The sequence below is a fragment of the Struthio camelus genome, chromosome 8 (assembly GCF_040807025.1).
Source record: "Struthio camelus isolate bStrCam1 chromosome 8, bStrCam1.hap1, whole genome shotgun sequence".
NCBI classification, from domain to species: domain Eukaryota; kingdom Metazoa; phylum Chordata; class Aves; order Struthioniformes; family Struthionidae; genus Struthio; species Struthio camelus.
In genome coordinates, this window is record NC_090949.1 from 10,111,686 (window position 1) to 10,124,634 (window position 12,949).

General features: G+C 57.6%; 1 protein-coding gene across 5 annotated transcripts; it reads right to left on the bottom strand.

Moving 5' to 3' along the window:
- Nucleotides 1-146: 146 nt before the first annotated feature.
- Nucleotides 147-12,801, bottom strand: LOC104140834 (P-selectin-like). 5 transcript variants are annotated; one of them, XM_068952132.1, is made up of 16 exons: nucleotides 12,676-12,801; nucleotides 12,022-12,112; nucleotides 9,412-9,801; nucleotides 8,995-9,102; nucleotides 6,434-6,619; nucleotides 6,105-6,290; nucleotides 5,776-5,961; nucleotides 5,447-5,632; nucleotides 5,118-5,303; nucleotides 4,789-4,974; nucleotides 2,844-3,029; nucleotides 2,141-2,326; nucleotides 1,822-1,944; nucleotides 1,404-1,434; nucleotides 1,012-1,067; nucleotides 147-653 (listed from the first exon to the last, which is right to left on the bottom strand). In XM_068952132.1, the coding sequence occupies exons 2-15, from the start codon at nucleotides 12,101-12,103 to the stop codon at nucleotides 1,013-1,015; spliced, it is 2,277 nt and encodes a 758-aa protein (XP_068808233.1). In that variant the 5' UTR covers nucleotides 12,104-12,112; nucleotides 12,676-12,801; the 3' UTR covers nucleotides 147-653; nucleotide 1,012. The 5 variants fall into 5 exon arrangements, with proteins under 5 accessions (XP_068808233.1, XP_068808230.1, XP_068808235.1 ...); XM_068952129.1 differs by lacking the exon at nucleotides 12,676-12,801 and adding an exon at nucleotides 12,512-12,645; XM_068952134.1 differs by lacking the exons at nucleotides 6,434-6,619; nucleotides 12,676-12,801 and adding an exon at nucleotides 12,512-12,646.
- Between the last annotated feature and the right edge of the window lie 148 nt (nucleotides 12,802-12,949).

The window sequence follows — 12,949 nt, forward strand, 5'->3', positions numbered from 1 at the left end:
GGCCGTTCCCTTCCCGCACGTTACTGCAAGGGGCGGCACACGCCCACCAGTGGGGAGTCCGCGCTCCGGCGCTGTGAAGGGCGCCCCGGGGCTGCACCCCACCCGTGGAAACACCCCCGCGGACACGAGCATGGCGAGGCGGCACGTGGCAAACAGAAGCCTTTACTCAGTTCCCCCGCCACAAGCCCCCCGCCGACAGCACGAGCGGGCAGCAAGGGCCGAGGGGGGAAGAAAGGGTCTTTTTCTGCATTTTTGTGCTTTCTTGCACGTTGAAGGAGAGGAGGAGGGTTGTGCCGTGAAGCAGGGGGACGCGGGCGTAGCGTGCGGCCCACGCCCGCCGGGTGTCACCCGCCCGCGGGCCCCCCGGCTGGCAGGAGCCCCGGAGCGGAGGTGCAGGACGGCGTCCGCCCGCCGCGTCTTCACCGGGCCTCGCGGTGGGCAACTGCAGCTCCGCTCCCCGCGAGCGGCAGCCCCGCCGCGTCGGAGCGGAAGGGGGACGTGCGGCCTGGGTGCAGCCTCCTGGCTGGAGTGGGGATGGTAGCTGCCCCGTCCGGAGGTGGGGGGGCGAGCTTCTGCAAGGGCGGAGGCGTGAAGTACCGTCAGGTCCTTTCGCTTCGGGGCAATATCCCTGCCCTGGGCACGTCCCAGGGGCTCTGCAAGAAACGGTCAAGACGAGCCAAAGGAGAGGGCTAGGTTTTAAGAGCAAGTTTTGTCTTGGCCTGAGCCAAGACCAAGCTTTGGCCTGAGCTGGCCAAGCGCAAGAGAGCAGAAGCCCGTGTTGCCCCATTTCGTGTGGCACAAAAACAACACGGTCCCCTCCCTTCCAGGCTACAGGACAGCTGTGAGTGCTCATGGATGTCCCCGCAGCCAGGCCAAGAGTGGGACACGTGGCCAGCAGGCCCCAGTGCTGCCAAGAAGCAGGTGAATTTTCCATGAGTGACCTCAAGAAGAAGCACCTGGCAATGTTTTCAGTATGCTGAAACTGGGTGCCACTGGTGGTCTTGCACTTACCTTACAAGTTGGAGTCATATGCTGCATTGGTGAAGATGCCTGGTGATCCCAGGTCACTAGATAACAAACACAAGAGTGTAAACTTGGGGTAAAAAGAAATGGGAAAACTCACGTTTGCGTGATGAAAGTGCTCATGTCTCTATAACAGAGATCGCTGTTTTTCCCAAGGGGCTGCATAGTGTCCTATGCTACAAAAGAATTGCAGGATTTTGGAGAACATCAGTTAGCAGAGCCTCGTTAGCCCCTTAATAAGCTCCACTGCATGTAAAAGCAGCTCCATGCTTGCAGATGTGGGTGATGGTGATAGCAGGGTGACCACAGGGACAAGGTCCACCCTCTCTGCGGGGCGCAGCACAGGTCAGAGTGACTCTCTTGCAGAGCGCAGTTCTCACCTGGTGGGATTCAGGAGCTTCTTCTTCTCCTCTGATAATGGTGTTGAAACGTCCATGGGATGGTGCAGATACAAAAGAAAGAACAAGATCTTGTTAGCGAAGGACATGAAAAGCAGACAGCATCTGACAGATTGAACTGAGTTTGACAAGCATGGGACTTGGGGGGAAGGCTGTAGCCAATGCCTGCCTCAGATGTTCTGACTTTAGCCTCCAAATCTGGCTGCTGACACTTTCAGCTGGGTGAACTGCCAGGGAGGTACTTCTGGACCAAGTGACCCACAGCAATATGACGTATGGAGTGAGAGAGTTGTGTTTTTAAGCTCCTCCGACCCATCTGCGCTCCCCTGAGACTCCATAACCACTTTGTGTGAAAGTCCCTAGCCAAAACCACTGCTGGCTGTAGCAGGCAGTTCTGTACCTCTGTCACTGAGCCGCTTGACTAGGAGGGCGATAAGCGTCCCGGAGAGCACAATGCCTACTGCCACCAGAGCAGTGCTGCCGCTGTAAACCAGCACTTCCTTCAAGAAGGAGGTGGCATCCTCTGAAACATGCACAAACTCACACGTTAGAAAAAGTTATCAGAAAGACTTCATGGAGCCAAAGCTGCTGGGGTGCCCACCACTGCAGATATGTGCCCTGAACCCCTTTCTCAGGGAGAGGGGACAGAGCCCTGCAGAGAGGAAAGGGCTGCAGCCCCCCAGCAGAGAAGCGGTGGCAGAGCACAAGCCCTGCGGTACCTGCACAGACCGGGGGACGTCTGGTCCAGTTCCCCGTGGCCGCACACCGGAGCACCTCTGCTCCCATCCGAACAAATCCTGCCTCGCAGGAGAAGGCGCACGTGGAGCTGTATGTGAAGTTCCCATGCAAGTGAGAGCAGCTTAATTGGCCTCTGCTGGGAGCGTCTAGTACTGGGCAGCTGACAGCTGGCGGGCAAAGCACAACAGGGGGATTAATAAGATGGGGCCATTGACAGTGGCAGGAAGGGATGAGGGTATTTGGGCTGGGGAGCCAGGGGACAGGCAGCCACGAGCTGGCTGTGCTGAGGGGAAGGGGATCCTGAGGAAAGTTAAGGGAAAGCGGCAGGCACCACTCAGGCTATGGTGTGACAGGGCAGAGTGCCAGAAACACCAGTTTCCAAGAGACTTGAAAGAGAGAAGAAGATTTCAGAGGGTCAGCACCCCAGAGTGTGGTGCATCCCCTGTAAATACCCCTGTTGGAAGCATAACAGAAAGCATCAGGATGAGAGAAGAGATGGATGGGGCACATCATTGCCTCATTTCACAACTCCTTCCAACTGTCTCTGGCTTGAGCACTCATCATTCAGCCTCCTCTTTGACAAAAAAATGCTCCTCCACAACAGTGGAGAGAGCCTGGGGCCTGCAGGGAGGATGTCTCTTCACAAGGATACCTGATCCAGACATAAATAAGATGAGCCTCTACCTTCACATCGTGGGGATTGCCCAGTCCATTCCCCCACGGCCGTGCACTCGCGGCTCTGCGGCCCCATCAGCACAAACCCCGTCTGGCAGGAGAAGGCGCACGTGGAGCCGAAGGTGAAGTTGCCATGGAGGTGGGAGCAGCTGAGCTCTCCCCAGTTTGGAGCGCTGAGCACCGGGCACACGACAGCTGTAATGGGAGAGCAGGTCTCAGAGGCAGGACTGTGGCCACGCTGGCAGCAGCCTGTCCTCAACACCAGCTGTGCCACCTGGGTCAAGGTGATGGGCTCCCTGCCAGGGCGTCCTCTGTGGGGACAGCAGTCCTGAGGGTTTTAGACCTGGGCAGGCAGGTGTAGGTGGACCTGATCCCCTCTGCTCAGTGCTGCAGGGTTGTTTGTGGGGGATGCACTGTATGTGCTATGCCAGCTATGGGCTGTGAGCAGTGCAGGCTTTGCTGGGACTGAAGGGTGCCACAGCAAGGTGGAGCACAGTGGCGAGGCTGGACTTGCGGCACCAGGCAGAGATGGGCTAGCAACTTCAGCTGCAAGGGTTGCATGCAGGCATAGAAACACAGCAGGAAAACTGGAAGTGCTGGTGTGGGAAGGGACAGGGGAAGGGACTATGGGGTTGTGTGCCACCTACGTGATCCAGCAGAGGGGTCTGCCAGTGAAGGGGGGCTGGTCAAGAGCTGCTAGTTGGTGCTGGTGGCTGGGAGGGGGTCCTTGGCTGGACCTCAGGAAGGCGCAGGAGGGCCAATTTCCCCAACAAGAGAGGAGTACCAGCAAGCAAAGCTGCATGCAAGCGGTGCCAGAAGGCCAGAGTTGAAGTAGAGGCAGAAGCACTTCCCTTGCTGGAAAGTACTAGGAGAGCCGGGGTGGGAGGGCATGGAGAGCTGGGCAAGGCATTCTCGTAGGACATGCTGGGTAAGGAGCAGGCAGCTGCTCACAGGGGTTTGTGCCTTGTACTTGGACGGGGAAGGGACCATCTCCACTTTAAACAGGAAGCCTAAGCTGCACAAAGAACAGGCTTTCCATCCCACCCTGCTTCAGCTCGCAGAGCAGTTACCCAGAACAGCCCTGCTCCCAGCACCCACTGGCACTGTGGGTTGTGCAAGGGAGCCTATTGGCATTTCCCTAGGCAAACTACACCCTCCAGCAACATCCCCAGTGCTGGCCAGCTGTGGCCACTTGGATCCAAATTACAGCTGAGCAGAGTACCAGACCAAGCAGAAGCCACAGATAGGGGTACGGTTTCCTTTAGTGACAGAGAACAAGGTGTACACATGCAGCAATACTAAATGCCAGAGTGATTTGTTCTGTAAAGCTGACTCTGGAATAAGGCACTAGTATGATAGGTGGCTTTCATTGGGGACACGCATATGCAATCCAGAGACAGCTCTGCCCAAGCTGCCAGAGGTGGCAGCTTCCACCTATTTTTACACATTCCTGTGCACAGTCAAGTTACGTGCCCCCTCTGTGGTGGCTGTCAAATGCTGCACCAGAAGGTTCCCCATTTTTCTTACTGTCCTTCAAGACCACAGGTATCTCCTCCTAGAGGAGACTGAGTTTTCTGACAGCATAACTAGTGGCTTCAGCAGCACAGTGAAGCTGTGCATACAGCCCTGTTTGTCACTGGTTTTGCTGTGCCCTAAGACGAGTTCCTCGCCAGGGTGCAATGCAAGTGATCACTAGGTGTGTGCCCACCTGTGCTGATAGCTCTGGGACCTCTGCTACCATCACATGCCTTCAAGACCTTGTCTATCACACTTGAGCCATTCCTTCCACACATGCTCTTATTCTGGGGTCACTACACAGCATTGGTTTCCTAGAGGAATGTGTCTATAAGCTTTCTCAGCTACTCGGTAGTAAAATCAGATGATAACAATTCAAGCAGCAGTTAACAGTTAACTGAGTTCGGTCTCCCACAAATTGCAAGAAGGGAGCCTCTACCTTCACATCGCGGGGATTGTCCAGTCCATTCCCCCACGGCCGTGCACTCGCGGCTCTGCGGCCCCGTCAGCACAAACCCCGTCTGGCAGGAGAAGGCGCACGTGGAGCCGAAGGTGAAGTTGCCATGGAGGTGGCTGCAGGCTGCGTGGCCCATGGCGGGGGCGGCCAGTGCTGGGCACTGGATGGCTGCAAGGGCAAAGAGGCACACGTGAAGTTGGAGCACGGGGACTGGGAGGATGAACTGTGGGGACCAGAGGACTACGGGGCCCAGGAGCACCCTAGTGTCACCGCAGGCCAGTGAGCCCCTGATCTCCAGCATCAGCCTCTACCTTCACATCGTGGGGATTGCCCAGTCCATTCCCCCACGGCCGTGCACTCGCGGCTCTGCGGCCCCGTCAGCACAAACCCCGTCTGGCAGGAGAAGGCGCACGTGGAGCCGAAGGTGAAGTTGCCATGGAGGTGGCTGCAGGCTGCGTGGCCCATGGCGGGGGCGGCCAGTGCTGGGCACTGGATGGCTGCAAGGGCAAAGAGGCACACGTGAAGTTGGAGCACGGGGACTGGGAGGATGAACTGTGGGGACCAGAGGACTACGGGGCCCAGGAGCACCCTAGTGTCACCGCAGGCCAGTGAGCCCCTGATCTCCAGCATCAGCCTCTACCTTCACATCGTGGGGATTGCCCAGTCCATTCCCCCACGGCCGTGCACTCGCGGCTCTGCGGCCCCGTCAGCACAAACCCCGTCTGGCAGGAGAAGGCGCACGTGGAGCCGAAGGTGAAGTTGCCATGGAGGTGGCTGCAGGCTGCGTGGCCCATGGCGGGGGCGGCCAGTGCTGGGCACTGGATGGCTGCAAGGGCAAAGAGGCACACGTGAAGTTGGAGCACGGGGACTGGGAGGATGAACTGTGGGGACCAGAGGACTACGGGGCCCAGGAGCACCCTAGTGTCACCGCAGGCCAGTGAGCCCCTGATCTCCAGCATCAGCCTCTACCTTCACATTGTGGGGATTGCCCAGTCCATTCCCCCACGGCCGTGCACTCGCGGCTCTGCGGCCCCGTCAGCACAAACCCCGTCTGGCAGGAGAAGGCGCACGTGGAGCCGAAGGTGAAGTTGCCATGGAGGTGGCTGCAGGCTGCGTGGCCCATGGCGGGGGCGGCCAGTGCTGGGCACTGGATGGCTGCAAGGGCAAAGAGGCACACGTGAAGTTGGAGCACGGGGACTGGGAGGATGAACTGTGGGGACCAGAGGACTACGGGGCCCAGGAGCACCCTAGTGTCACCGCAGGCCAGTGAGCCCCTGATCTCCAGCATCAGCCTCTACCTTCACATCGTGGGGATTGCCCAGTCCATTCCCCCACGGCCGTGCACTCGCGGCTCTGCGGCCCCGTCAGCACAAACCCCGTCTGGCAGGAGAAGGCGCACGTGGAGCCGAAGGTGAAGTTGCCATGGAGGTGGCTGCAGGCTGCGTGGCCCATGGCGGGGGCGGCCAGTGCTGGGCACTGGATGGCTGCAAGGGCAAAGAGGCACACGTGAAGTTGGAGCACGGGGACTGGGAGGATGAACTGTGGGGACCAGAGGACTACGGGGCCCAGGAGCACCCTAGTGTCACCGCAGGCCAGTGAGCCCCTGATCTCCAGCATCAGCCTCTACCTTCACATCGTGGGGATTGCCCAGTCCATTCCCCCACGGCCGTGCACTCGCGGCTCTGCGGCCCCGTCAGCACAAACCCCGTCTGGCAGGAGAAGGCGCACGTGGAGCCGAAGGTGAAGTTGCCATGGAGGTGGGAGCAGCTGAGCTCTCCCCAGTTTGGAGCGTTGAGCTCTGGGCACACAATGACTGCAATGGGAGATAAGGCCTCAGAGGCAGCAGATAGATGAGATTAAATCCAGAGACAGGGCCCAGAATTGCTCGTCGCTCACTCCTAATTAGATAAAACCGTATCTACAGTGACACTTCCTTGATCTGCAGATGCTAAATGGGAGGTCTCACTCAACTAGATTAATGCTTTATTCGGTTTCTTCCACCAGACCTATGGTTTCACCGGGAACAGCTGTTGCTCTGCCAGAGCCCCCTTTATCTCGTGCACCCTGCAGATCACAGCCCCCAGGGCTGCTGCAGGCCTGCTCACCCTCCTCCCCAGCCCCACAGGTTTCAGTGTTCTCCCAGACCTGCCTCCATCCCTGTAACGGTGGCAGGGGGAAGGACCGCCAACATGATTTCTCTGCCTGAGGGCAATAGCTGCCGCAGGGTGGCCAACTCAGGGCATGCAAGGGCTGCAGCCAGACATAGCACAAAGTGCCTGAAGACAGTGCAAATGGGGCAGCCTCCTTCCTGGCAGAGCCCTCCGTACCCACAGCACATTCAACCCCTCCACAGCAGGATCCTTTTCTTATTCTTGGATGAAAACCAAGCGGAAGTGTTAGAGCAGCTTTGTTATCAGCAGGGGCAACTTGACTGACCCACTTGATTTCTTGGAAAAAAAAAAAAAATCATACTTAAGCCTGACAGGAAAAAAAACAAGCTAACTCTACTAAGGAAAACCAAAGGTTTGGGAAATTGAAAAGCCTGCAGTGGGGAGGGTCAGAGCTGCATGCTGGATAGCACGCATGGGGACTTCCACAGCGGCCAGAGGCCAGTCCTGACCCTGCTGCTGCTGGGACCCTGACTGTGGGACTGCCACATCACTGCTCTATGCCTCAGTTTCCCTCAACTGTAGAAAGCTTTCCGGTCTCAGCCATAGAAAGGTAGCCCTGGGGTGGACCACTTTGTGTCCCATGCCTGCTCCCAGCCTTGACTTGTCCTGTCCTGGCGCAAGGCCCAGGGCCTGCCATGCTGGGAAGACGGAGCAGGGCTTCTGCAGCCACCCAGCACAGCAGCAGGCTCCTGCTGCTGGAAAGCTCAGCACAGCTCCAGGTGCCAAGGTGCTGCTGCAGCCCCACAGGGGTGCTGACAGGAAGGCTCTCTCTACTCCCACTGCACAACACGCTGCCACTTTCTCTTTTTTGTGGCTTTCCCCTGTGGCACTTCCTGCCTCACTGTCCCTCCCAGCTTATCTAACCTCATCTGACCACAGCTTCTCCCATGCTATCTGCTGCCCAGTGTATCGCTGCCAGGATACACCCTTCCTCTGGCTGCCTGACAACATCTCCCCTTTTTGCTTCTCCAGATCCCCAAGATGCCAAACACCTTTGTGAGGCTGACCAGAGCAGACTAGGGGCGTGAGGCATAGGAGCAGGCAGCCAGTGCTTCCAGAGGTAGCAGAGGAGTGAAGGTGACAATGACTCTGCCCCTGAGCTCTCGGCAGGGCAGGTGCCGCTGCCAAGGCTGGACTCAGGACAGAGCAAGCAGAGACAAGAGACCCAGGGAGAGCAGTTTTCTTATCTGCAGGAAAGGGAAGGGAATGCTGGGTGTGTGGGGATGGGACATTTGAGTCACCTGGGCTGAAATCCCACCATAAGCAACGCCCTGCTTCCACCAGCTCTGGGGAAGCCTCTCTCCATGGTGAGGGGGTTTGTTTGCAGCTAGCAGGCAATGTGAGCTGCTGCAGGGTTTGCACAGTGGGAGCAGCAGTGTCCAGCAGTGCTGAACCTGGCCCTGGAAACAAGTGGTCCCTGGTGACCATTTCTGCTCAAGTTCCAAGGCTGCCCTAGCCAGGGGCAGCACAAATTCCCGTTTGTGTCAAGGCTGACTCTTTCCCTACTTCCCAAGGCTGGTGCTAGAAGACAGCCCCGTCCCTGGGAGGGGACACGCTCTGTGCCCAAGGCGTATGTCTCAAAGCAGCTGCAGGTGATCCACGCTGAGGAAGAGCAGGAGCCAGAAACAGTTATCGCATGACCGATCCCCAAATTGGCAATCAGAGCATTGCGTTAATTGGCAAAAAATTAAATTAAGTAGAAATCTCCTGAGTCAAGACTGTTTTGTCTGTAACAAGAGGCTGGCAGGTGCCAAATGGGCCTCAATGACACTCAGCTCAGAGGATGGGAGTGCAAAGACAAATCGCTGCATGGGAGGCTGGGGTGCCAGCTGCACACACCGTCTGCACCAGAACAAGCACTGCAAGGGGGCAACTGTTTGGGCAGCATGCTAGCAACCCAGGTGGAGAGGTTACACACTTTGCTTTGCTGGTGCAAGGGGCTAACACAGGCTGCCACATGCAAACGCCCAACGGTGCCCTGGGCTGCGATACCTAGCCTCCCACAGCGCGCCCTCACCGTTCTCGCAGTCGCGGCCATAGAAGCCGGGCTGGCACTCGCAGCTGTAGTTCCCGATGGTCTCCACGCACTCGCCGCGCTGGCTGCAGGGGAAGGGCTGGCAGGAGGCTGTGGGCACACACAGCAGTGAGGAGCTGCCCAGACCCTGCTTAGCAGCACCCTGGCATCTCCACAGAGATCCCTAGCCCCATGCACCCAGGTCACCGTGCTGACATCACTGTGCCCCAAAATGGGGACAGAGGCGGCAGCAGCGGGGCTGAGCCCCAGAGGGATTCCGGCTCCCAAGCCAGCTGGCACAGCTGCCCCATCACCATGCCACTCCAGATGCCAGCAAGTCCCATGGCACTCTCTCTGGCCCTGGCCCACGTGCCTCCCCACCCCCAGGCCACCCGCCCCTCCGTGGCTCCCAAGCATCACCCTGGTAGCACAGCGCCCGTTTCATCTTGCTGCACGGCTCGTCATTCCACTTCCCTGGCTCCTGCTGCCTCTTGATGTAGATCTCCACACAGTCCTGGTTGGAGCGCTTGTTGTTGGGCTCCTTCTCAGCCCAGTTCTCCGCCTCCTTCGTCAGTGCCTTCCTGGTGCCCACCCAGGTCCAGGTGCCATTCAGCTTGCGAATGCCGATCCAGTAGTACCGCCGGTGGAAGGGCAGCCACTGGTTGAGGTGCTCGATTTCCCTCTTATTCTGGATGGCCACAAGGTCCGTGAAGTAGGTCTGGCAGTAGTTCCTCGCCTGCTCCCATGTGTAGTCCTTCTGTTCGGTGTAACTGTACCTCCAGGCTCCCACCTCCAGCTGCACAACAAGGCCTGTAGGAGAGGACAGCAGTGCCACCACATCGCTGACATAGCGAAGCGGGCCAGCAAAAGCACAGCCAGCACAAGGGACGAAGGCCCAGGCCCTGCAGCTCCACTACCCCACCAAAACCCGCCTGGCATTCACTAACTCCACGAGCACCTCACCCCACCCCTGCAAAGCACGCAGAGGCTGCCTGCCACTGTTGCTTGGGAAGACTCACAAAGGTTTCCCCAAGAGGAAAAATAGTATCAAGATGTTTCCTTAAAAAGCTTTTCCTTCCACAGGTACAGAACTGTACCAGTTCAGTTTTTTGCTTTACACTTTTACATGAGTCAGCCTGGAGCAAGAAAAAGCGATGAGCATCCCTCCCCAACGAAAGCCTTTGGCTGCTAAGGTGCTCTCAAGCAGCTGCTAACCTAAGCTAGCGATGGTCTGAAGAGTCTTGTAAAACTCAACATTGCAAAACAAGAGTCTTGCAACAGTGAAGTTCACATGCTGGTCATGCCCATCAGGCAGGGCAAAGCCAAAGATGAACTGGAACCCACACCCAGAAACAGAGGGGATTTAGCTGAAATGCTTCTTCTATTTACAAGATTTCTCACCACAACTTGATGCAATCACAAGTTTTCAGCAACAACAAAAAAAAAGCTTCCTCCCTCCTCCCTGTAATCAGGTACCTCCATAACTGCAGAAAACTATCTGAAACAAAGATGGAGATCACAGTTAACTCCAAGCAATCAGCCTGGGGTACACCTCTCTCTGAAGGGAGCATATCACATCCTTTTATTGCAAAGGCAAGGGTCTGGGCAGAATAAATTAAATGCAAATTCAGGGCTTCTCAGTTCCAGCTGGGCTCATAAGGAAACAATAATGCAACAAAGATTTCCATAATCTGATTATTTTTCCTTATGGAAGATCAAACTATCCATTTTGTTAAACAAAACTGAAGCTGAGGAAAACCTGACCTTCAACAATAGCCCTCCTCTTCACTCCTTGTGAGTTCAGGGGGCCTCCTGGGAATCTGCATGGTCCTCAGCTCCCACCATACAGCACCTGAAGCTTCACCACCTCTGTAGCACAGTACAAAGTAACAGCTCCTGATGTCCTCACACTTCCCATTCCCAAACCAAAAAGGACTAGGAAACTCATCAGCTAATTGACAGTCACCCACACTCCCTCCTGCTGCTTTCTTCTAGCTCACATACTACTATTATACCTTTCCTTCTCAGAAGCACTGCTCAGCTCACACCTTCCACACTTTCTATTCCTCTCTGCTCCCTCTCCCCAGTCTTGTATTAACTCTCCCTGCCACACCTGGAGCTGAAAACCCTACACCTGGGTGCCATTTGCCTGGACACCTCTACTCTCCCAAGCAGCTTCACGGTGCCTACTCCCCACACAGCACTTGAGAGCATCTGTGGCCCTGGAGGGTGGTTTTGCATGCTTGTTTTTCCCTCGGACGTAAATATCAGTCTCGTCCTGATATTTCTGCGTTTGCCTCTGTTCCTTAGATGTATTACAAAAGGTCACTTGAAAAATGACCCAGATTGCTCCAGATCTAAGCCCAATATCTCTAGGGACGGAGCAGGTAGCAGCGGGTCTTGCTCTGTGCAGTGCTGATGTGCGAGAGAAAGCCTGTCCTACAGGCAGCCAACCCAGCTTTCTCAAAAGTAACATTAATTTCCTCTTCCCATTTCTCTTGCTGTCCCCGAGACGCACTGCTTCTCCTGATGGGAATCAGCAGCTTTAATTCAATCCAACCCATATGCTCGTGGGTCGTGTTGGCTATGTTCATGCCCGCCTCTGCAGCACCAGCGCCCGCAGAAGAGCTGCTGTTGCCTTTCTCTAATTCAATGAAACTAGTGACTCTAAGAGGAAATATGAGGTTGGAGAGGCGGAGAGAGCGTGGGCTTCCCTCGCTGCCCAGGCAGAAGCATGAAACAGCGCGCCGGCTGCCACGCTGCTGGCCTGAGCGAGCGCCGGTGTGTGGGAGCCCACGCGCAGCCTTGCCAGGGCGGCAGAGCGCTCCCCCAAAGAGCACAGCCCGCCGGCGGGTCCGGCACAGGCAGCTGGCCTGGGCAGAGGCAGCCCCCTCCCAGCCCGGAAGGGTCTGCACTGGGGGGCCTTGGAGGCTGGTGGCACCCCAAGATAAACATCGCCTTCGCCGCTTTCCTGGACCCACAGGCAGCAAGGTGATGCTCAGCTGGCCGAGCCCGCGGCAGGCGCCTTACCCCACGTAATGGCAGTGATGCCCAGGTAGCAGATGCCACGAGAGCCAAGACCCCAGGTCCTTGCAGCGGAGCGCTGTCCCATGGCCGTGCCCTGCAGGTCAGGGAAACAGGCGTGAGCGGTGGCATGTCCCAGGCTGGGGCTGTGCCCGGAGCACAGCTGGGCGGCGGTTTGGGGCTGTGCCCGGAGCGCAGCTGGGCAGCGGCAGGGCTTTGCAGGGGGCACAGCGGGGCAGTGCCCGCACCGCAGGTCACTGCTGAGGAGTCACTCAGTCGCCCTCAACGCCCCGCGCCCCTGACCACCTCTCACCCTCACCCCGTCCAGCAGCCGCGGTCGCTTGTGCAGGCAGTGCCTGGGGGGCCCTGGCTGCCCCGGACAGGGGTTTCTGTCTGCGGGAGCCCAGCGCCTGCAGCCCAGCGCCTGCCTGGCAGTGCCCCTGCCCCTTCGCCGGGCAGAGCCAGCCCCATCCCTGGGGAGAGCAGTGGGACCTACCATGTCGGCGCCGCGCACGCACCCCATCTGGCCCCTGCGCTCAGCGCAGCTCCTGCACTTCCTCCAAGCGCGTGGCGCAGCGCCTGCCCCCGCGGCCGCTTCCCCTGCCCGGCCCAGCCCCGCACCGGGGTCCATGTGAGCCACCGGCCCCACTCCCCGCTCACGAGCCAGAGCTGCCGGGTCTCCTCGTCCTCCAGGAGCTCGGCGCTTCGGGTCCACGCTGCCTGCCAGCGGAAAGGGGCTCTTGGATATGCTCCTTGTTAACAGGTTTTTTGCTCTGGCTGTGAATTTTCATATACTGTTCGTGAAGAATGAGTTACACAATGTGTTTTCCTGGCTCTAAGCCTTTATTAGAAAGGTCTAGGAACAGGAGACAGGAACTTCCCCCCAGTTGTTAATATCCTTTATGAGCTTCCACCAGCACTTCAGAAACATCCC